This window comes from Leopardus geoffroyi, chromosome C1, assembly GCF_018350155.1.
Source record: "Leopardus geoffroyi isolate Oge1 chromosome C1, O.geoffroyi_Oge1_pat1.0, whole genome shotgun sequence".
NCBI lineage: Eukaryota > Metazoa > Chordata > Mammalia > Carnivora > Felidae > Leopardus > Leopardus geoffroyi.
The window spans coordinates 191,797,564-191,820,139 of NC_059328.1; the positions used below are offsets into that span (position 1 = coordinate 191,797,564).

Here is a 22,576-nt window from a genome sequence, read left to right on the forward strand (position 1 = left end):
ATACGATGACTATGTACCTGGAACTGTCCAGCTAGAGCAGTTTATAAAAGGAATATTCCATAAAAACTTCGAGAGAGGCTTGGGGAAACTTACCCTAAAAGCCAGATCTTGTGGACACATATTTTTCTTTGGTTCTCCCGTTTGGGTCATTAGTGATTAGTTATATCAAATACATAAAATATTTCTATCAGTGGGGGATTGGCAGGGAAACGTAGGCAGTACAACGTGGCAGTGAAATGGTGGTTAAGAAGAAGTTGGGGAAGGATTTTCCACCACCCCTTATTCCTGGGGTGTATTAAGAGCATTCCATCAGCCCGGGAGACTTCCTCAGGGGTCCAAGAACCATCCGTAAAGGTTCTAAGAAAAGGGACTGTCCAGAGAGCCTATTTCCACCAGAGTCCTACTTTTCCCCTCTAAACCCAGATCCAGGAAGGAATACTTTTTACATCCGTAAAACCTGTCTAAGGGGTGCTAAAAGGAAATAGGATTTTGGTTTTCAGATCCTACAGGAAACTCTGTTAGTACAGATGGCTCAGTATAGATGTCACTGTCTGTCCTATGCCAGAGAATAGAGTAGAATGTCCGTGATGAGAGCATTGTTTGTGCCTCTAATGACAAGTATAACTATCCATTTTGTGTAAATGATCTTTGGCTTTCCTTAAAGCCATTTGTTCCCATTAGTAAAGGATAAAATGAAAGCCTCTCAAAAGCATTTATTTCAGGCAAATACCCAGGCTCAGTCAACACTTCCCTGAGCTGGCCTGGGGCCAAATTTGCCAGAGTAAATTAAACCAGCCATCATTTATGCTTCATTAGCGTTCCTGTGTTTAGAGCCATGGTTGAGAATTTCATCGTTGCTCTTCCTGCTTTGGTTCTAGTCCCAGGGCTAATTCTAGAAGCATTCTCTCTTCCCCAAAAGGGCAACGACTGTTAGGACTCTACTCTTAGGCGTCAAGTGCAGCACTGTTATCAGTGTGGTATTTCAGAACGAGCCCAAGCATAAATGTTACAGACATTGTGTTTCCATGGATCATAAATACCAGATGTCAAGGCCCCGTGTGTCTTCCTTGGCTCCCACCTGGCCCTTTATGATGGTTTAAATGTGTGTTCTTGCTGTTGAAGCAAGACAGCACCCTCCCAGTCCAGATAACCCAAGCTCAGCCGATCTGCTGAGGCGCGGCATCTGCGTCCATCACCCCTCTTCACTGACTTTGCAGTTGTTTTGCACAAACATTGTGGCCTTTCTGTAATCTTTGGTGAAAAGAGCTTAATTTTTAAGTTGTGGTTTGTCCATGTTGTGGGCTACACATCTGAGCCAAGGTGTAGGTGCGGCTTGCTTTCGCTCTTTAATTGTGCACATCACTGGCGCTCTGCCAGCTGTCCTTTGCCTTTCGTCCCCTTCGGTGATGGCCCAAAGAAAACACAAAACCAATCCAACCGGAGAAAAAGGAGGGGAGAGAGGAACACCAGCTGATGGTCTCAGAGTCAGCAAAGAATCGCCTTATGTAAATAAATTAAAATCTAAGAATAGTGTGCGACTTAATTAAGCCTGACATAGATCAGGTGCACTGGAGTATGTCTAGAGGTTAGATATAATCAGGAACCTACACCCTCAAAAGGCGTCAGGCCACATGCCTCAGCCAGAATACACTTGCAGTAACCGTGTGGAGGAGTCCGTTTGGCCCCAGACCTAAGCGCAGTAGAGATGCAAGATGTGAAGAATGGCCAAGGAACAAAACCCCTTTTAGCATAGTGTGGCTCAATGGAGAATCTAGGTGCTTGCGGGCAGCCAGCAGAAACCATTCCTCCTTCCCCCCACAGCCCAGTGGGCAGGAGACCCAGAATCATTCTACTCTAATTGTCCTTAGGCTTTGCCGTCACCGACCTCCAAGAGCCCAAAAAGACTAAATGCCCACAGGCACTGCACCAAGAAATAGGAAAGGCTGTTTGAAAAATCAGCAACTGACATTCTAGCATCACCCTGGGGGCGGAAGGGGGCAAACGTCTTGTTCTGGAGGCTTAGGACCAGAGTGGTCAGTGATCCTGAAAGAGGTTGTTGGGGGAAATTTTAGGATAATAACTGGCTGGATGTTTCTCTCGCTTTTTTTCTTTTTTTTTTTTTTTTAACTTACAAGTTATACACAACGACATCCTGGAAATGTGTACATAATACGGAAGAAGCAGAAGTCCATTTCATTGCTAACCAGTCCCACTCTCTTCCCCAAAGAGAGTAATCACGAGAAACAGCTTGAGGTATATATTTCCAGGCCTTGTTTTAGACCTTTACAAACCTGTATGTCTGTGTCCGGTTGTGTGATCTGTTTGGTAGGGATTCGGTTTTGTTTGTATAAATGGTATCACAACATTTGCTCCGTTGTCGGACAACTTTCTCCTTTTTCATTTCACAAAATCTTGACAATACGTCAGTGCCCACTCTGCCAGATTACCCCATCGTGTTTAGCTCTTGCATGGCATTCCATATTGTACCCTAGTTTATTAACTGCTCCCCTACTGGTGGGCATTCAGGTTGCGTTTAATTCCGCTTTTTTTTCTGTTATAAACAATACCGCAATGAACATCTTTGAGGCTGCATCTTTGCACACATGTTTCTCTGCGATAGAACGAGTCGGCCAAATGGTGTGCCTCGCTTCATTTTACCAGATGCTTCAAGTGGCTGAGGTTAACCTTTTGCAGCGAACCTGTCCCCATTTGAGAGAGTCACAAACTAGTGGACGTCCTGGATTCTATCCCCTCCCACATCGCCACAGGCCACGTAATCTCTGGGGCTCTCTCTCTCTCCTGGAGTGGGTGAAGCGCTTGTAAGAGAAGACTTTATATAGTTTTAGCTGAAGGGAATTTTAATCGCAGGGACTTTTTTTTTTTTAACTGTCAATTTATGGCGAATGTGGCCTGACTGTAAGTGGCAGCTCACCAGAACTGTGGCAGCTGTGGTACAGGGGTTAATTCCATCCCTGGGTTCTGTAGGCAGAGCCCTGTTCTCCATGATTAATGAGTTCCACTTGGTTTCCTCAAAGAATGACTGCACTGTGCCTTGCTGTTATTTATTTATGTTTCCTACTAAAAAATTCATGTAAAAAACATCCTTTAAGGTCAGTGCACAGTATTGTGCTGCAGATTAAAATATTCCGGCAGCCGCGAGTAGGGCCCACGTGTCGACGGAAAGTCTCCAATCCTTGGGGCCTTAGGACCAAAGCGCCCGCCTTGGTCCCCAGGACAGCAGGCTTTCCGGGCCAAAAGGTGGCGTCGGGCTTTCTTCCGAGGAGGTCCAGGGCTGCTGGGACCCAAGGAAAGTGACCAGGAGGCGAGGTTGTTTTCTAGTGGGAGGTGTGTGTGCGTAGGCAAAGCCGCCGGCCCCAAGTGGCGAGCGGAAGAGAAGCCAAGGGGCTTGTTGGGTCAAAACACCTTTTCCTCCAAGAGCGCTCCTCTGACTTCTACTGTGCACTAAGACAAAGGGATCTTGGTAATGGGAGTTGGACTCCGAGCGTAACAGACAGTGTCTACCGCCATTTGTGGGCTTTGTGGGCTTTTTTCTCCGCCCTGCCAAAAACCCAGGACTTCTGCCTCTTGGGCATGGGGTTCAGGTGGATGATTGGGGGGAAGTTCAGGAAAGAAAGCAGCATGAGCATGACATATGGATGAGCTCGAATAGGTCACTGCAAACACACCCACACACGCGCGCGCGCACGCACACGCACACGCACGCACACGCACGCACACGCACGCACACGCACACGCCTTGTTTTGTCTTCTGTGTGTAATTGTGCAAAATTGAACTCTTTAGAGATCATGAACTAACATACCCCTAAGCGAGGGCGCTGATCCAGAACCGGAGTGGTAGTATACCAAGTCTTGGCTTTCGGAGTAGAGCGTTCGTCGTCGGGCAGCAGGACTCATTAACACGGGGCCTCGACTAGAGTTCTCTGACTTGCCAGAGAGCGGCCGGCTCCAGTAATGATGGCAGTGCAGAGAAAGCTTTGAGCTGGAGGAGGCCTTGACCGAAGTCCTGTTCTCAGCCAGCCTGCTAGTTACTGAGGCTGCCTTTTAGCACAGTCCGTTAAAGAACCATTTCGTCCCTTTGTTGTTTCCTTACCGCCACCGAGGGGCTGGGAGAAGGAGGCCGGCGTGGACTTCCCCGTCGCTTCTCCTGGGCAGTTCCCAACAGTTGGCACTGAGGCGGGAAGATGGGCCTTAGGACCGAGGCGGGGGCCGACATGGATGGTAAAAGCAGCCACCCAGAGCACCTCATTAGCCTCGGCCAACTGCAGACCAAGGGTGTAAGCTCAATAATGGCGTTCATAGGAAGTCCGGACCCACGACGCCGTCCTCTGTCTCACTCTGCAATTCGCCACGGGGCCTCCATCCCCTCCTCTTTCCCCAAGGAGGACCTGTCTCCACCCCTCTGCCTTTGTGCCAGATATCGTTCATCTTCAACTTCCAGGCTCTCCTTTCTGCACCAACCCCCTCTCCTAGTGGCCCCTTCTCCTCTCCTCTGTCAGTCTCATACTTGCTCCCCACCCCCACCCCTTCATCAAACTCTTTCCCAGAGAAGTTGGGGGGCGGATTCCCTCAAACGAAAGCTCAATTGGTTACTTTCCTCCAAGTAGTTGTGTTCTTACTAGAGACCAAATTATTCTCTTATGTTATAATTACAGTTCTGGGATAACAGCAAGCTTCCGGGGAAAATCACCTCTTGAGTGGGTAGGGACAGGTTCCTTTTTGGAACCCCGAACCTCTTACCACAGTGTTGTTCATGCTTGTGTTCTGAAGTAGAGCCCACCTTTTAAGTAGAGCAAGCTTACTTGGTGAGATACATAGGGCATTTTTTCAGGGCCTTACAGAATATGAGGGGAGGCTTTGACAAGACATCTCTTTTTCACAGTGGAAGCGAATGTGGTTTTGTTTCTTTGACGCCATTCTTTCACTCACCCAAGAGGTAGGAAACTACTCCACCTGAGTGGTGTTCCCATCATGCACACTTCCTGAGTATCAGGATTGGAGGAGAGAAGAAACGTCAAAGCCCGCTGGGTGAGCTCTCTGATATGTGAACATGTGAGAATTTCCCTGAAATTTTAGGGTTTTCTCACCTTCATACTCTGAGAAGGTAGCCAACAAAAGAAGAATTTCTTTTTGTTCACGTATCTATTTCTTGTTGTTGACATATCTACTGATACTTATGAAGAAAATCTCTGATTTTTCAAAGACCTAGGGTGGAGGAGAGATTCCAGAATGTTCCTCCATCATCATTGCTGGATGTTTCCAACCTGCACAGTTCTGAATCCCATATTTATAGCTAAATATTTCTCTGGCTGCATTTTTCTTATTTTCACATCATCGTTGGGGCTCAGTGGAGCCATTCTGGCCTCAGCTGCTCATCCGCCTCCACACTTGAAAATATTATTAGGTCATTTCACAGCTTTCTCATTTGCAGTTGGTATTTCCAACCCTTTTTAGTGTTTCCATCTAGTTATTCAACTAAAAATAATAGAAAATAATGGCTAAATTCAAGTTCAGACTCCAGATATCTCAAACCTGTGCTTTCCAGCTCGAAACCATTTGAAAACTCCAAAAAATATTTTTTTCCATGACTTTGCATACATTTGGCTATAAGCCCAAGAGATAAAAACCCATGATAAAGGATCTTCTGGTGGTGTTTCTCAACTCAAGCCAAACCCAGCAAGGGATAAATGGCTCTCAAGTACCCTGACTCTCTAATGGAGGAGCTTGGCATAGCTTTCATCAACATCTGAACTTTTGGCTCCTGTAGCAACTGGGGATGAACAAACTGAATTAGGGAAATTAAGGTGGTGGGGTGGGGCGGGGAGGGGCCTTCAGCCAAAACTAAATGTTAAACTGAATTAAACACTGCAAAAGGCCAAGAAATATCTCCTAGTCCTTCGTTATTTCTCATTTATTTCAGTCTCAGGGTTACATCTCCTGCTGGGATCAAAACGAAATGGCTGAGAGAATTTTCTAAAGACTACTCCCATCTGAACAGTCCGGTGATTTAGCTGGCTCAGGGGTTTCAAGAACTTGGAATCAAATTCAGCAAGGGTTCTAAGTAGCCAAGAGCTTATCCCACATAAATCACAGCCCCAAACTAGGTGTCGAAAATGTGGCTTACTCGCCTTAGCACTGATTTGTTCAATGACTTACTGCATTTTTCTACCCTCCTTCTTCAATTTCATTCTCTTTAAAATAGAAGCGGTGACACCTGTGCCTGTGAAAATGAATGATTTCAATGATTTTCTGGGTGTAAGAGACTCTTCAATCCTTGCTTTGAAGGCTGGTTGCACTTTGGTGGGTTAAGTGGCCATGTTAAGGTTGGTTTTATCAGCCTGGCTTCCGTTAAGGTGGAAGTTTAAAACTCGGGGCACAATTTACCCACTACTTTTTCAATTGCCAGTTCGCAGGGCTGATTTCTAAGGCAAATGAACCAGTATTGGAAACATGGGATCTCACAGCTTCCCTTTACCTGTCTGTTTCGTGGTCTTCTCTTTCCACACACACCTTAAGGTGGCTGACTTCAGGGAGCAACAACCTAGGAGAAGACAGACCTGGGGTGAAGACTGGGGTGGTGAGCAGAGTGGGGTTCTTTTCTATGGGAGTCACCTTGTCTACCTCAACCAGCAGCCTCTTGAGAGTGCCCTCATCAGAAGGGCCCTCAGATCTTTCTCATTTTCTTCCCGTAAGACATAGAAGACTAGAGCAGGGAAGAACACGAGTGGTTACTTTCAGCGGAGCAAACTGAGACTCAGAGGGTCAATGACTCGCCCAGGCTCTCATACCCGCGGTGGATAGCGGAGCTCAGATGAGAAGTAGGCAACCTGTTCCCAGTGCAGTGCTCCTCCAAATCCCACGCTCCTTTCCTTCAGACAGAGAGCAGGGCTGACACTACACGGTTCCTAGAGGGTCTCTGCTACACCCTCTGGCTCACAAATCTGTCATCGGCTTCAACCAGGCTTCTTACTCCACTGCTCGGAGTTCACGTGGAAGGGACTCTTCAAAGAAAACCAGTGTATTTTGGTGTCCTGAGATGATCTCCATGCAAATGGCCCAGGAATGGACTGTCCTCAATGATTTATCTGAAAGTAGCCAGTGGTTTGGGGCAGGCTTTTCACTTCCCAGCAGTCTTGTGAAGCTCCTTTTATGATGCAGAAAGTAAACAGAACAACACCCGCGCTGATACACTCGCGGTAGACCACAGCATAGCAGTAGTGGTGAAAGGGAAGGTCAAATTTTTTCTAAGAGTAATTGCAGAAAAGCAGTTTAACACCAAAGGATCTTAATTTAAGAGGGAAAAAAATGGAAGAAAATGAAGGAGAGAGGAAGATAGATAAAGGGGGGGGGGGGGGGGCATGCGCACAGGCAGGTGCGTGTAAGGTGGGGAAGGAGAGAATGGGAAGCCAAGACTGGGAGAGAGCATTCCTCTTTGAGACGTAAATCATGCTCGGTGGGGAATCCCCCAGCTGCAGGTTGAGTGTCTGGGGGTGTTTCTCCTGCATAACATGTGTGGTCTGACACCACCAGGCAGTGTTCCAGACCCCACAGGGGAAAACATAGCTCCTTAGAGTAGGTTCGGTTTATGACTGGGTATGGCCGTTAACCTTTTGTGCCATAGTGTTGCAATTTACTGACAAAGACACTTGAAAATACGTGACTCTTCTAGGGTGGAAGGAGTTCTGGAACAGTCAGTGAGTGTTTTAATAACTAGCCCCTCTGGGCCTCTTGCCCTGAAAAATCAGGACTATAGGAGATGGACTAAGACCTTGAATCACTCTCCACTGTGTACCTCACCCACCTCTTGACGGTGCTAAGGGAAGGGACTCCTGGGGAAGCGGGACTTTGCAGCCTGAGGCTTTGATGACAATATGAAAATGACCAGGTTTTGTTGAATTAGGTTGTTTGTTTTTTAAGTAGTGGTGAGTCTGCTCACTTGATTACTTAAACTCTAGTAAACTCCGTTCTGGTCCTTCATGAGTTTACTTCTTCCTTTCACTGTGCTGGTTCACAGCAGCTGGTGGAGGAGAGGCACAGAAACCTGACTCTCATGTAGGGAAATCCAGGTGGAAGTTATGTGGCCAGGCCTGGCCATCTCTTTGAATTCCTTGATGGAGCAGACAAAAGCGAATTCAAGCCAAAAACCAAAGGATCAGTATATGAGTAAAAAGGCTCAGGTGCCACGTTCGAAGCCATTCCTGTCCATCAAACGGATAAAGGAGCTCGAACTCACCAACCGCCAGTGCAGCAGCCTCTCTTCTGAAGCACCCTCCTCCCCACTCGAATGCTTTCCTTCCTGGCAGTGGCCTGGCTTCATGTGCCCAATCCTTACCCTGGATGCCAGCAGCACTTAGAGTCCCGTCTACAAGCCCCCACGTTCTTTTCTACTGTTTTGTCATGGACAAGTCTTTGCTTCCCAACCATGCTGAGGGGCCTTGACTGTGGACACCTGGTCCCATCCATCTTCATTTTTCCAAAAACCCAGTGTGGCTCCTGGGCACTTTGTAAACCTCTTTCATAAGTGAGGATCGGTTGACTGGTTGGGTAATGAAGACTACCCTTGGAAGAAGAAGGCAAATCAGCCTTCCCCCTCTGAGTCACGCCTATCACGGAAAACATGAGCTTCAAATTTCAGACCGTATTTTCCCATTCATGAGAAGTCCTCCTGAGTTCCCATCAAAGTGTCTGGAGAACGATGCAGGCAAAGAGCCAGAGAGCGTATATCCAGTCAACTAGGATCCGAGACAAGGCAGGCCTGTTTTTACTGTTAGAATAAGGTAGTAATTATACGCTGATAGATGCAGTGTCCTGCCTATACCCAGAGAACTTGGAGGCAGACCTGGGTGGAGGTGAGAGGTCACCTCTGGCCCTCACACAGTACTGAAGAGTCAGAATTCAGGCTTTGGAGTCAAACTGGCTGAGACTGAGTCCATACAGGGCCCCAGAGGAAATAGGGTCACGTGAGCACAAAGGGTGAAAGTGGAAGTCATGTGGGTGGTAAGATCCTTTCCAGATCTGTGTGATCCTAGAGGTGTGGCCCATTCCACTCGCCCTTGTCAGTCCATTAGGCATAGACACACCCACTCACTAAACCAGGGTCCTGGAAGGTCTTCTCCAAGTTTGTCCTCATGACAAAAAAAAGAGAAATTCAATTCGGTTCAGGGTCCCTGGTCCCTACATGCTTGTGCTATCTTTTGCTATCAGGGAGGTGCTACCTCTACTCTGTGCCTCGAGCTCATCATTTCTCCCCCTCTCCGCCCTTGCCTTGTCTTGCTAGAACTACAGGCTTCTGGTGGGAGAGCCACACTCCTTCCTACCAGCATCCTGAGGAAACAAGGTGAGGTTTAACAGAAAAGGAAGGCAGCCCATGAAGAGCAATGGGGCTTTTAAGAAAGAAAGCTCTTAATCACAGATATCAAGAATATTAACAAGGGGACTAGAGAAAATTGCTCTCAAAGCAAATTGCTTTTTTGTACAAATGTTCCCTTTATTTGGGTTGTCCCTAGTGTGCCATTCTTTCTTTAATGCTTGATGAACAGATGCGCTTTTGAAAATGTTGATTAACTTATCCTTTTGTTGACCCTTCCCACTCACCCAAACTCCTGGGAGCAGTGATTATACAAAAAGCCAAGTCAAGCCTCTAAAGTGTTCTTCTTCACCTTAGGTAGCCTTTGATTCACCAGGTGCAGAAATCTCGGCCCATCTAAGCAATCAATTACATAGAACCTTAGAAATGGGCCAATTCTTGGGAGGTCATCTCATCCAGTCCTCCACCTCCAGAGGCAAGAGGCTGTGATCTCCTGGGGCAAAATGTACTCATACTCATTACCATCCTTTTACCCCTTTTCCTTTAAGATCAATGCCACATCTACTCCTTTCCAGCCACGGTCAATAGTGTCCTAAGAGTTCTTCCCTGAGGGTGTGAGATGGAGCAAAATGGCATTCTAGCCTCCAAGAATCTGTCACATCCTTGGCAGAGACCAAATCCCTAAAAGCAAGAACAGGATTTGGCCCAAAAGTCACTGGCAAGAGCCCCACAGTTTTTGTACTAGGCTGATTCGCATATTCTTATCCAATGTTCTGCATCTCTTAACCGTGAAGGTGTTAAGACATATGAGCATCCCATCAAAACGATTAGTGGATGGAAATGTGATGCTTTTCTTCCATGTTTGTTTGTTTGTTTTTTCACAAGGTTAAAAAAAAATCTCCAGATTGACTTTCACAAGCTCAGTTTGATCCCTATGACAGACACCTCCTGCCTCTTGTTGATTCATATTCACATCTTCATTCCAAGGAAACAGCCTGCATTGTAGGGTCCTGGAGAATAATGCAGGGGATGGGCACTGAGGTGGGGAAGCTGTTGTGACCTGCAGGTGCCAGTGGCTGTGCTATAAACATGCCAGAAACAGGCTGGATTTATGGCAAATTAGTGCCACATGGCATTGATCCTTTCAAGTGGGGTCCTGGCAAGTTGTTTTGTTGCATCCCTTACTAACGACCAGGGGGATCAAAATGTGCTTTAGCACTCTGGCCAGGATGAGGAAGACTTCTATCAAACATGACTAAAATCACTGCTTCCAGGAAAAGACTGAATTTCAAGTGTGGTGGCGATAGATCAATCCTCAGTTTATGTCATGGTCAAGTAGATCTTCCCTGAGATGTGCTGATGAGGGAAAGTTCAGGCCAGTGTGAACTTCTTCTCTTCCTCTTGTTTGATAGTATTAGCTGTTTGGGATTTGGTTTTGACTTAAGCCTGAATTTTGGGGTATCGGTTTATAGTGCTGACCTCAAGGTTGTGCACCTGACTTGGGGTTCAATATAACTCCTAACGTGTCCATACACTTGCTAACGCCATCTTGAGCTGACAGCCAGGGCAGGCATAATTAACCTGTGAGAAACAAAGAAATGATAAATCACCACATATTTGATTCTCTTTGTTGATGTTTTGCCATTTTAGACCAGTAATTTTCATTGGCTCTGATTTCTGTAAGATGGACAGCATAGTGAATAGAGAGACTGTCTTTCCCACATCCCCCCCCCCAAATTATCATAAAAAAAGAAAAGGATAGACAGTGATAATACTGGAGAAAATCCACAATAAATTAATTTAGCTCTTTTCAAGCCTGGGCTAGTCAGATTAGATGCCCACGTTTGACCTATTCTAAGCCATAAAGAAAACCAGTGGAAAAGTAAACTGAGAAGGAAAGACAAGAGATATTAGCACAGATACGTGGAGCTGGACAGGCTTTATGACATTCTTTCCAGTCCTACTTCTACATGAAAACATATAATGATGAAATGTGACTTTGTTGAATTACCATACGTTTATTTGAAAGCCAGAGGAGAAAGACCCTTATAGGATATGTCTACTTACATGCATGCATATGAGGAGGGTCCATTACACTAAATAAACATCACAGTTGTAGCAACTGATGATGGGCATGCCATCCAAGTTGCCTTGGATAAATGCAGACCTATAATGGCAATGAACTACAGTCCTTACCACAACACAAGTGAGGAGTTATTTGGAGCTAAAGACCTTTTTTGTTTCTGTTCTTCTTGTTGCTGTTGACAATAAAGACAAATCGTTTGAAGGGGAAAGAATCCAGTAATGTACATACTAAATGATCTAGAAGCAGATGTGATTCTTTAGCTGCCCACTGTACTGGGGAGTCACTCTCAGAAAGGCTGCATCTCTGCCTGTTAGCCATGGCAATAGAACTTATTATAACTTGATTTGTTTGTTTTCTTTTTCATTATAGTAGACATTCCAGAAATACACGGAAGAGAGGGCTATGAAGATGAAATTGATGGTGAGTATTGCTATGATTTAGCAGATCATCATGAAATTCAGGTTTGGTTATAAAGATGTCAACAAAAATAATGCCTGGGGTATGAGAAGGCCAAAATTTAGAACTACCAATCAGAAATAGAAGGGAAAAGAATCCAGAGAGCAGTGAAGAAACCATCAATTGCTTTGTCAAGGTCAAATTTAGAAATTTGGAAAGTTTATTGAGTTCCTTCTGCCTAATCTGAAACAGGTCCCCTACTTCAGGCAACTTTCGACATTGATGGACTTCAAATCTGGATAAACCCTTTAGAAGTAAAAGCAAGGCTCTTCTAAATGTGTTGCTGCTTGAACGCATTGACCTCTTCCCAAAAAGGACCTAAGTAAATGAGTATAAATGTGAATATTCTCCTAGGCTTTCTGTGGTTTCCTGTTCCCTGGCTTGGGGGGGGAGCCTTTCTCACACTATCCAAGACTCCAAGTTGGGGCCCATTGCCAGATTTAGGTTTCTTTTCTACCATGCCCATCTTGTATTTAGTCCAAGTCCTATTCTCCCACTTCAAATACACATACTTCAAGAGGATAAAGCAAGAGCCCTGACTGGAGGGCCGCCGAGCAAACATGTAGATATAATTTCTCCCCTCGACTCAGAGCAGCACATGTCTGTCTGGGCTTCTCTGAGTGCCAGAGTTGATCTGCAAGAGAGATCACCACAGTTCCTCTCAAAGAACAACTTTAGACCAAGATTGATGCATTTAAGAAGAGCTGTTTATAAAACAGCTGCTTTTAACCCGACCTTAATCAAACACTTCAAGTGTAGTTATAGAAACAGAGTGACTAACCCAAACAGCACCTTGTTAACTCAATGCAGACTCTCCCTGCAAAACCCCGTCTAACGCTCCTTTTATGGGCAAAGCTGTGGAACTGGCCTAAAAGGAGAGGCCACAGTAGGTGTAGCAGCAAGAGGCACTATGATGGGTACAGAGAGCAGGGGATAAGGATACAGAAAGCCGGATTCCTATTCCTGGTTTAACTGCTTGCTAAGTCTGGAACCTCAAGTGAGTTATCTGGTCACCTAATTTCTTAAAAACCTGAGTTTCTTCATCTTTCTTTTTTCTTTTTCTTTTTCTTTTTCTTTTTTTTTTTTTTTTTTTTTGAGAATGGGAGGTGGGGAGGAAAGGCAGAGACAGAGAGAGAGACAGAGAGAGAGAGAGAGAGAGAGAGAGAATCCCAAGCAGGCACTGCCTGTCAGCATGGAGCTGGTCACGGGGCTCGATTTCATGAATTGTGAGATCATGACCTGAGCTGAGATCAAGAGTCGGACACTTAACCAACTGAGCCACCTAGGTGCCCCTGAGTTTCTTCACCTGTTAAGAAATTATAATAGTACCCTGTCTTCTTCGTGGAATTATTAGGAAATCTTACAAAATGAGCTGTGGATGTGGTCATGCCTTGGCCACACTATGGAAATAATAAGTGTATTAGTCTTCTAGGGCTGCTGTAACAAAGTACCACAAACTGGGGGTCTTAAAAAAACAGAAATTTATTTTCTCACCTTTCTGGAGGCTAGTAGTCCAAGATCAAGGGGTCAGCAGGGCCGGTTCCTTCTGAGGACCATGAGGGAAGGAAGGATCTGTTCCAGGCCTTTCTCACTGGCTTGTAGATGGTCATCTCCATGTTTTCAAGGCAATGTCCCACCTGTGTCTGCCTCCAAATTTCCCCCTTTTATAAGGACACTATCCGTATTAGATTAGGGCCCACCCTAAAGACCTCATTTAAAGTTGATTATTTCTATAAAGACCTTATCTCCAGGGGTGCCTCAGTGGCTCAGTCGGTTAAGCGTCCAACTCTTGATCTCAGCTCAGGTCTTGGTCTCGGGGCCATGAGTTTAAGCCCTGTGTTGGGCTCCACGCGGGGTGTAAAGCCTACTTTAAAAAAATTCAAGGCCCTTATCTACAAATAAAGTCACATTCGGAGGTACTAGGGGTTAGAACTTCAACATATGAACATGTGGGGGACATAATTCAACCCATAACAGTAAGGTAAGGTGTATGTCAAATGAGTGTGGTGGCTTGAAAAAAGTCTGCTGCTCAGATGGCCAGCAATACTAAATTGGGAAACTTGTCGTGTGAAAATAGTCTCAGCCTGTCTATCCTTTGGTTGAACTTGAAGCAAGTGGACGTGGGGGGTGAGGAGGCAAAGAAAGAAGCGTGCCCAGATCACGGGACCACCCCAGTGTCCCAAAGGCACCCTGAAGCTTTTATCAAAATCTGAGCTTACCTAGTCGGAGTCAAATTATTTAAATATCAAATACTTAGTGCTAGCTATGTGCTGGACACCAAGCACTTTACAATTATTAATTCATTTAATCCTCCTAGCAACCCAGTAAAGGCAGCCTTAACAGTATCCCTGTTTTATAGACGGGAAGACACAGGCAGAGAGGTTAAGCAACTTGCCCAAAGGCACACAGCAAAGACCTGGCGAGGCTGGGCTTTAACGCCAGCCAGTGCACTTCCAGGGTCCCCCTGCTTGTCCTTGTGCCCCGAAGAACCTCTACACCCGGCTGGGGCGGCGGGGGGGGGGGGGGGGTGTCAGTCACTTCACCTCGAAAGAGGCAGTGCCCACAGTTCTCATATGCTTTGTGTCACAGATGAGTATGAGGTGGACTGGAGCAACTCTTCTTCCCCGACCTCAGGGTCTGGTGCCCCTTCGGCCGACAAAGAAAAGAGCTGGCTCTACACATTGGATCCCATCCTCATCACCATTATCGCCATGAGCTCCCTGGGCGTCCTCCTGGGGGCCACGTGTGCGGGGCTCCTGCTCTACTGCACCTGCTCCTACTCAGGGCTGAGCTCCCGCAGCTGCACCACGCTGGAGAACTACAACTTTGAGCTCTACGACGGCCTCAAGCACAAGGTCAAGATGAACCACCAGAAGTGCTGCTCCGAGGCGTGACGGATTGCACCCAAATCACATCTGACGCTTCATTCCAGCAAGAGGGGCTAGGGAAGATTACGGTTTTTTTTTTTTCCCTTTGGAAACTGAATGCCATAATCTCGATCAAACCGATCCAGAATACCGCAGGTGTGGACAGAACGGACAGACGAGTAGAGGGAAGCAGGGCGATGCAGCTGCGAAGGGGGTTACAACCCACCTAGAAGCGCGGTGGCTGAGTCGTTGCTGGGACTAAGACGGGAGCTCATCTCTTTGGGGGTCACAGTTCTATTTCGTTTGTGAGTTTGTTGTTATTATATTTTATTTCTTTGGTCTGTGAGCAACTCAAAGAGGCAGAAGAGAATGACTTTTCCAGGATAGAAGCAGAGTGGCGGTCATGGTACTCTGCTTCCTCTTTCTAATCAACACTTGAAAAGCAAAAGGTCTTTTCAGACTTTTCATCTTTAGGAAAAAAAAAAAAAAAAGCCGTCCAACTTATCCTGTCCTCTGATCGTTTTACGACTTTACGGGATTTGCTGTGTAGGTTCATGCCAGCCAACCCTACAAGCTGCCGTTTCCAGTCCTAGCATTTAAGTAGGATGTTGTTGCCTTTAACTTTTTTTATCCAGGGGAAAATTGCCATTTTAGGGTCAGCATGAATAGCTCTTTCTTATATGCGATTTAAAACAAACCAGAAAGGAAACTTCACACGTCAGAAATCCACAGAAGCACCTCCATGTTAGAAGCGGACAAGCCTTAACGTGCTTTGCGACTAGGAGCCATTCATTACATCTAGACCTAGAATTTGTGGCTGTGAGGCTACTTCGTGGGGCCTCTGGTGGTGGTTTTACTTTTTCTTTACCCTCCTCCTTGCTCTTCTAAAACATACACACACACACACACACGCACGTGCACCCATTTGTCGGGCGTCTCGTCCCCAAGGCATAGCATTGTTTGATACTCTCAGAGATGGGGTGGCAAATACAGGCTGTTAGTATGTTTTTCCCCCAGTGAAATGTAACTGGAGACCACTGGACGGAAAGGAGAACAGTGGAGAGGGAAAAGGAAATCCAACCTCTGTGATCGTGTCATAGCCAAGGCTAAGCAGACTGTACAGAGACGTTTTGATGAATCAGTCTCTCCTATAGGCTAGTAAACATTGACTATTCCTCGGGGTTTACAGCATTTCAGGAGAGGCAGGTAGGATGTACGCGAGCTGATTTGAGCCAGAAGTATGCAAGGACTGTGGACCAAAACACTAACAACACTGCTTCAACCCCGGAGAGACCTATGTTCTTAGGTCTCTCTTAGGTCACACACACACACACACACACACACTTTATGTATTTTTTATTAAGTGCCTTGAAACAATGAAGAAAACTGTATTTTCCCTCTATGTAGAAATCAGTGAGTATCCTCTAAGGCATCCCTTCTTCCCTAACCCCTGTGGCCCCACTGCCAGCTCCCCCAACTCACCGCTGATCCTACTAATGGATTGAGCCCTGCTTCCCGAGGCGCAGTCATAGCCCTCGATGACTCTCAGCTACTCTAGAAGGGGAGGCATCAGAAAAATCGTGTGAAGGATAAGATTGTCCGCGTCAAGATCCAAATCTTGATTTCGTAGTAATGCCTAAAGATTGCCTGTGTGCTGGAAATACCTTTGAAACCCCACCAGTATGCCCAGCCCATTGCTTACCAGTGGTAAACTAACTGTCAGACCATTTTTGCTGCTATGGTCACCCACAAGTTCATTTGTCTCCTACCCAGGTGAAAGGGAAAGGGTGAATGGGACTGGCTGGTTCCCTTACATGTTAACTTACGGAAATACTAGTTCAAATGGTAATGTCACAGTGTTTTGTATGCAGAGAGGGAGAGTCCAAACCGACAGCTATTTATTCATATATGTGTGTCTTTGCGAGCCTTTGAGTTCTCTGTATCTACTGTGTATGTGAATGGTCACGTGGGACTCAGTGATGTTGTTGTGACTTTGACCTAGGGCCCGAGTGTCACCGCTGATCTCGCACTCGTTGGCACAGTGGTAGTTAGAGGTGAAAAGTAAAGCTGTCAAGCCCAAGGGCTTAGCTTTAGGACCACCCCCCCCACCCCCCCCCCCACCGAGCTGGGCATGCAGCAGAAGCAAGTTTTTCATTAGCCCACCCTCCTCTTCGCCTTCCCACGTAGCTCAGTGTTCAGGAAGCTAGCGAGTCCTAGGGATTTCCAGAAGTTGCCTGCAGAAGAAGAGAAGTTCAAAAGCCTACCCTGGGGGTCCTGGCCTGCTCATGCTCAGCGGGCCATTGTATAGTTCCCCAAAGACCAGCCCTGTCTTCGGCCTGCAGTTCGCCTCTAAGTTACCCACAACCCAACCTGCATCCCTCTCCCAGTCCTCGAACCATACTCACCATTGGCTGGTTTGAGGCCCTGGGTGGGCCCTGCTAAAGGAAAGCTGGCCATCCGGGGCTGCATGCAGATACCTCACCAACACCGGAGGCTGGGCTGTCCTAAGACAGAAAGACAGTGGGGCCTGGTTCTAACTCGGCCAGGGGGCACCCTGGTGCATTTGTTTTCTCTATCTGCAGGTAGGCTAGCTGACCCGTCTCCTTGAATCGTTCCCTTTGGGAAACCCAACTCACAGTATTGATCTCCTTTTTTGCCTTGTACTGAATGACACATTACCTCCACGCTCTCCCGGACTAGGCAGTCAACAGGGCCACAGGGTTGCTTTCTCTCTTGGGCGGGGATGGGGAGTTGACAGGGTTGAGGGTCCGAGGAATGAGCATGAATACAAGAACACAAGGGGAAAGGTTAAGCTGTCACACAGAAGATTAACTTTTCCAGAGTTTGCAGCTAAAGGTATTCGACCATTCGCTGGCTGAGCCAGATCATGGGAACTTGAGAGCTTTTACTGTGATTCTTCAATGTAAAAAATAAACGACAAGGTCAAACTGTGTTTATATGATTTGTATAAAGCCTTTTTAAGATTGCTATTTAAATAAACATTATACCAGAGATATTTTTCTGCGTATTTTTTATCCGGAGACAAAGAGACTTGGATTGAGCATGACCAAAGCATCCCAGTTTGCCCAAGCCCTCCCCAGGTGTTAGTACTGAAAACCTTATGTCCCTGGAAACCTCTCAATCCCAGCCAAACCAGGATGGTTGGTCATTCTCCTAGGACAATGTTTCTAAACACTTCTTATGGAGTTAGTAGGTCGATTGGCTGGCTTTTTATAAAGTGAAAGATGGGGATGGGGAATGGGCTACCTGGACAGGTCGGCTACTTTAACTCAAAGGCTTGCCCAGTAAAGTTCCAAGACTATGATCCCTGTCAACACCCCCCTCGCCCCCAAGATATTGCCAATCCCCTGCAACTTTTGACTCTTCGCTGCTTCTTCCTGGTCAAACATCAGCTTGTCAACATCTGTGCTGATTTTAAGGTCTGTGACACTGCTCCTCAAAGTGTGGACCAGCGGATTAGCATCACTTGAGAACTTGTCAGAGTTGTACGTTCTTGGGCTCCACTCCAGATCTACTGATTAAAACACTCAGGGACGAGGGCCTAGGGATCCTGTGTTTTAACAGCCCTTCCAGGGGGTTCTGGGACACTTTCAAGTTTAAGAACCTCTTGTCTCAGAGAAAGGCAAAGTAGCCTGGCCTCCCAAAATGGTCAGGGATCTTTTCAACGATGGGTTATTGGATTCAAAGCAAACTAGACTTTGGCCAGGGAAGGCTAAATTAGGAGGTTGAGTTCACCTCTAGGCAGTACCAGGTCCCAGGGAAGGAGGAGGGAGAAGTTGTACTATGAACTTCCCACATACACATAAATGGGAGACTCCACCAGACAAATTTGCCACCCCCCATCCTGAGGCTGTATTCACCCTGGAAAGGAAATTTGGTTCAATCATTTACTCAGGAAATGTTTTTGAGTACTTCCTGATTCTATAAGCTCTTGGAGCTTACACTCCAGTGAAGGGGACAGAAAGCAAATAGCCAAACACATAGAATAAGGACTGGTTATGTAAAAGCAATAAACCGGTGGCTCTGATGGAAAATTACTAGACATCGAAGGTGGAATATTTGTGTTACTTGAGTTTATATTTGCAAAACACGGCTCTTTATTACTGATGTTATAGGATTTGCAGTAATTACATAAAACTGTCTAATTTTAGAGTCAACAACACTTATCATAATGAAATCTAATGAATCTGAAATCTAATACAATATATCTCTTTAGAACTCCCTTTAAAAAATCACTAAGGTCACTCCCACTAACTGGGTGGTCAGAAAAGGCCTCTGAGGAGGTAATATTTAAGCTAAAACCTGAATTGACGGGGAGGAGTCAGCTCAGCCAAGTGCCTGGGAGAAGCTTTCCAAATTGAAGGAACAGCACTGAGAGATCCCCGCTGTGGGAAAGAGTTTGCTGCGCCCCCTAGGAACACAAAGCAATGGTTGGTTAAAAGCAGGATGGTGAGGGGGGAAAGGCATGGAGAAGAGGCTGGGGAGCCGGGTAAGATCCTTTAAGGCACAGCGGGGAGATGCTCTCTGATCTGTATCACCCTTCGGCCTTCCTTAATTTAGAGAAAAGACAGCTCCTCACCCTGACCCCCACCACCACCCCTTGCCCTTCTTCACTGGCCGGTAAGGTCACCACAGTCAAATTTCTGCAACTTCCCTCTCTGCCCCCCTGTGATCTTGACGGTATCATGTGTCTCCTGAGATGCCTGCTTCTATCATATTACTGACCTTAGCAACAATAACAGAGGTTACAATGAAAGCAAATTTGTACTTGCCTTTAGTTGAGATTTTGGGTATTTTCAAAGTCCTAAGAAACTAATAATATCTCCCGGTCCCTAGCCATCTAGTGTTTATATAAGGTCTTTTTTTTTTTTTTTTTTTTTTTTCCTTATCTGCATCCTTCTGGAAATGTTTATACAACCCTCAGGGGAGGGAGGGAAATGAAGTTGGAACAAGCCCATCCTTGAGGGAAACAGGACCCATCTGGATGCTGAGGTGCCCTTGTCTCTGCGACGTTGGTGGTAGCGATGGGGGGGGGGGGGGGCGCGGCAGGGGGAAGGGAAGCCTGAAGAAGAAATGGAAAGATGACTCAGTTCCAGCTCTTACAGGCTTCAGGCTCTAATCCCAGGCTGAGCTAAACAAATTCCTGGGGAAACATTTTCCCCGCCAGGGGACTGGGTGTGAGGGGAGGAGGTGATGGTCAGAATAGGAAATGCTACCTGTGTGGGTCCTCAGAGCTGCCTTGCAGGCTCCACAGGCTCCACAGAAACCGTGACTCTTGTTCCCATCAGCACAATGGCAAGGGCCCTAAGAAGCCGAAGGCCTGGGAGGCAGAGGCACAGCTTGCTTCTGAATTCCCACTTCTCAGAATTCCTGGGCCTCGCAGCCTGCAAGGCTTGGCCTCCTCGTTCCTTTCCTTTGACCCTGTGAGGAGCTTCTGGAGGAAGGGCATGCCTTCTCCGTACTCCCTGAAGACCGGGCTGAGAGACCTCTGAGGGAGGGGCTGCCGCTGTTTTCGCAGCTTATCCAGAGAATGACACCTGTTTCCTCTCTCTTCCCTGCCAGAAAACCCCATACAACACCTGTGTGTGCAGGCACACGGTTCCTGTCATGGCTGGCTTTCAAGTGCTATGAGAACAAGAGCCCCTTCCACTGAGGACTCATGCCTCACCTGGCCCCAGGGTCTGAGCCTTTCCTCATCCCTCCTCCTGCCCTGTGGCACCAGGTTAGCAGGGCCCCTGTCTCCACGGAGGACCCGGCCCAAGCAGGTCCCACACAGGGTGCAAAACCCTGTCCTGAGGCCCAGCCGGGCCCGTGTGCACACAGAGGGGCCCAGAAAAGCCCTCCACCAGCAAGGAGGTAAGGCCCAGGGGGCCAAGGACCCAGGATGTGAAGATTTGGGGTGCTCTGCTCTGGGCCCCTCACCAAACCAGCCAGCCTGGGCAGCCGCGGTCAGGCGTGGACTCTCTGACACCCCCATTCGGACAGAGTCCCCTGGAAACCGGTACAGTTCTCGCCAAGGGCAAGCGGCAGCCTCCGCAGCCCCCAGGCCTCGCTTAGAACCGTCTGCAGGGCCAGGATGCTGCGGTTTGGAGCACAGCTCCGCTAATAAATCTCCATCCTGAAGCCCTTGACTGCCTCCGCTGGGAGCTGAAGCGCAGCCTTTCCGAGCGCCCGCTGGCTGCCCACCCCCCCCACCCTGCCAAGCTTCACGCATAAGCGCCCTGGCAGGGCCTTGCCTCCAGAGCCCTGGCAGGCAGGCTTTCTGGATTTGCCCTCTTTCTCTACCTTTCCCCCTGCCACCCTTACCACCTAATCTTCTTGATTACTCACATTTCTATTCCCAGCCAATGATTTTTAAATCCTGTGGGAGTTCAAAGAAACCTTTAGAAGGTTTTGAAATGCACAGCGCTCTTCTAACCTTGAACGTGGGCATGCTGAGGAGGTGGGAGAGCTCTGGTCCCAGAACTTGCGAGACCAGGGTTCTCAGCTTTGCCTCAGAGCACAGTGACCTCGGGAAGGTGATGCACATTTTGGCTTTCCCATCTGGGCAGAGGGCAGTTGGGCTAAACCAACTCTGAGCCCCGGGCTCTGACATCCTAGCGATGGAACAGTTCTGTTTGTGTGTCGCACGGTCCGAAAAAGCTCTGCAGAGCCTCCTGTCCCTGCCTTGCCTCCGTGTCCCTACTGCGAAGGCGCCGGGGAGCACATCCTTGGGCTTGACTCCACTGTGGAGCTGGCCCAAATCCCAGCTCCGTCTCGGCAGAAGTGCTCTCTTTGCCAGAGCCCCATGGAAGCAGATGTGCTTACTGGTCTCCCACTTACTCCTGAGAAAATAATTAATGCATGGATTCATTCATGTAGTGAACACGTTTTATATTAAATGCATGCTATGTGCCTTGCTAGGTGCTAGGGGACAGTGATAGGCATAACAGACATGGTCCCCGCCTTCAAGGAGCTTACGATGCAGACGGACATAAGTGAATCCAATAACCACACGAATCTATCATCATAACCAGGGCAAGAGCTGTGGAGTGACGTGTGGACAGCTGTGAGTTCGTGAGGGGTCAGGGAAGCCTGAGCACCGCGGCCCACGGGAGCTGAAACCCCGGGCCGGGTCAGGTGAATGGGAAGGGCAGGGGGAGAATGTGTCAGAGAGAAGGGCCAGCATGGACAGAGGTTCGGAGCCAGAGGGAAACCCGGGTGGAGCAAAAGCGGGGGGTAAGGAGAAACGTCTCGCTCCCCCTTTGTACCAGGACCTCCAGCTCCGACCTGGCACTTACCATACAAACACAATACATGTTTCCTAAAGGAATGAGTGATGTGTATCAATTCTTCCTCATTGCTACCTATGCTCCACTCTAGACGCAAACCTGACAGATTTCCTAGAGGCTGCACTGAGAAATTATGCCCCCAAGTTCCAACGTGGAGATGGGCACTGTTTCGGTTTACATATGATGATTCAGGTTAAATATATTCGGATTAAAATACCGTTGAAAAAGTTGGAGGCTTGCCAGAGTTAACAAATTAAAATATCCCGTGCAGCCACTGTGGAAAAGAGGAGGGTGGTTCCTCAACGTGTTATTCATAGAATTACCATGTGATCCCACAATTCCACTCCTAAGTACATACACCCAAAGGAATTGAAAGCAGGGGACCAAACAGATACTTGTGCACCAACATCCACAGCAGCGTTATTCACTACAGTCAACAAGTGGAAGCAATCCCAACGTCTATCAACAGGTAAGAAAATAAACAAAATTGGGTACATGTGTATAGTAGAATATTATGCGGCCTCAAAAGGGAATGATGTTCTGATACATG

The 22,576-nt window shown here is 47.2% G+C and overlaps 1 protein-coding gene and 1 long non-coding RNA gene across 7 annotated transcripts in view; one reads left to right on the forward strand and one right to left on the reverse strand.

Moving 5' to 3' along the window:
• NRP2 (neuropilin 2) overlaps positions 1–17,747 on the forward strand; it is a 117,073-nt gene extending 99,326 nt beyond the window's left edge. For 4 of the 6 annotated variants that reach the window (XM_045480907.1, XM_045480906.1, XM_045480903.1 and 1 more), the window contains exons 16-17: positions 11,781–11,831; positions 14,457–17,747. In XM_045480907.1, the coding sequence (XP_045336863.1) occupies positions 11,781–11,831; positions 14,457–14,761 (356 nt within the window). In that variant the 3' untranslated portion in view covers positions 14,762–17,747. The remainder of the gene's footprint in view (positions 1–11,780; positions 11,832–14,456) is intronic. The other 2 variants (XM_045480908.1, XM_045480905.1) reach the window with 1 other exon arrangement.
• LOC123599357 lies at positions 9,481–13,612 on the reverse strand. Its single transcript, XR_006713108.1, has 2 exons — positions 13,362–13,612; positions 9,481–10,906 (listed from the first exon to the last, which is right to left on the reverse strand). It is a non-coding gene; the product is annotated as an uncharacterized LOC123599357 (long non-coding RNA).
• Positions 17,748–22,576: the final 4,829 nt, after the last annotated feature.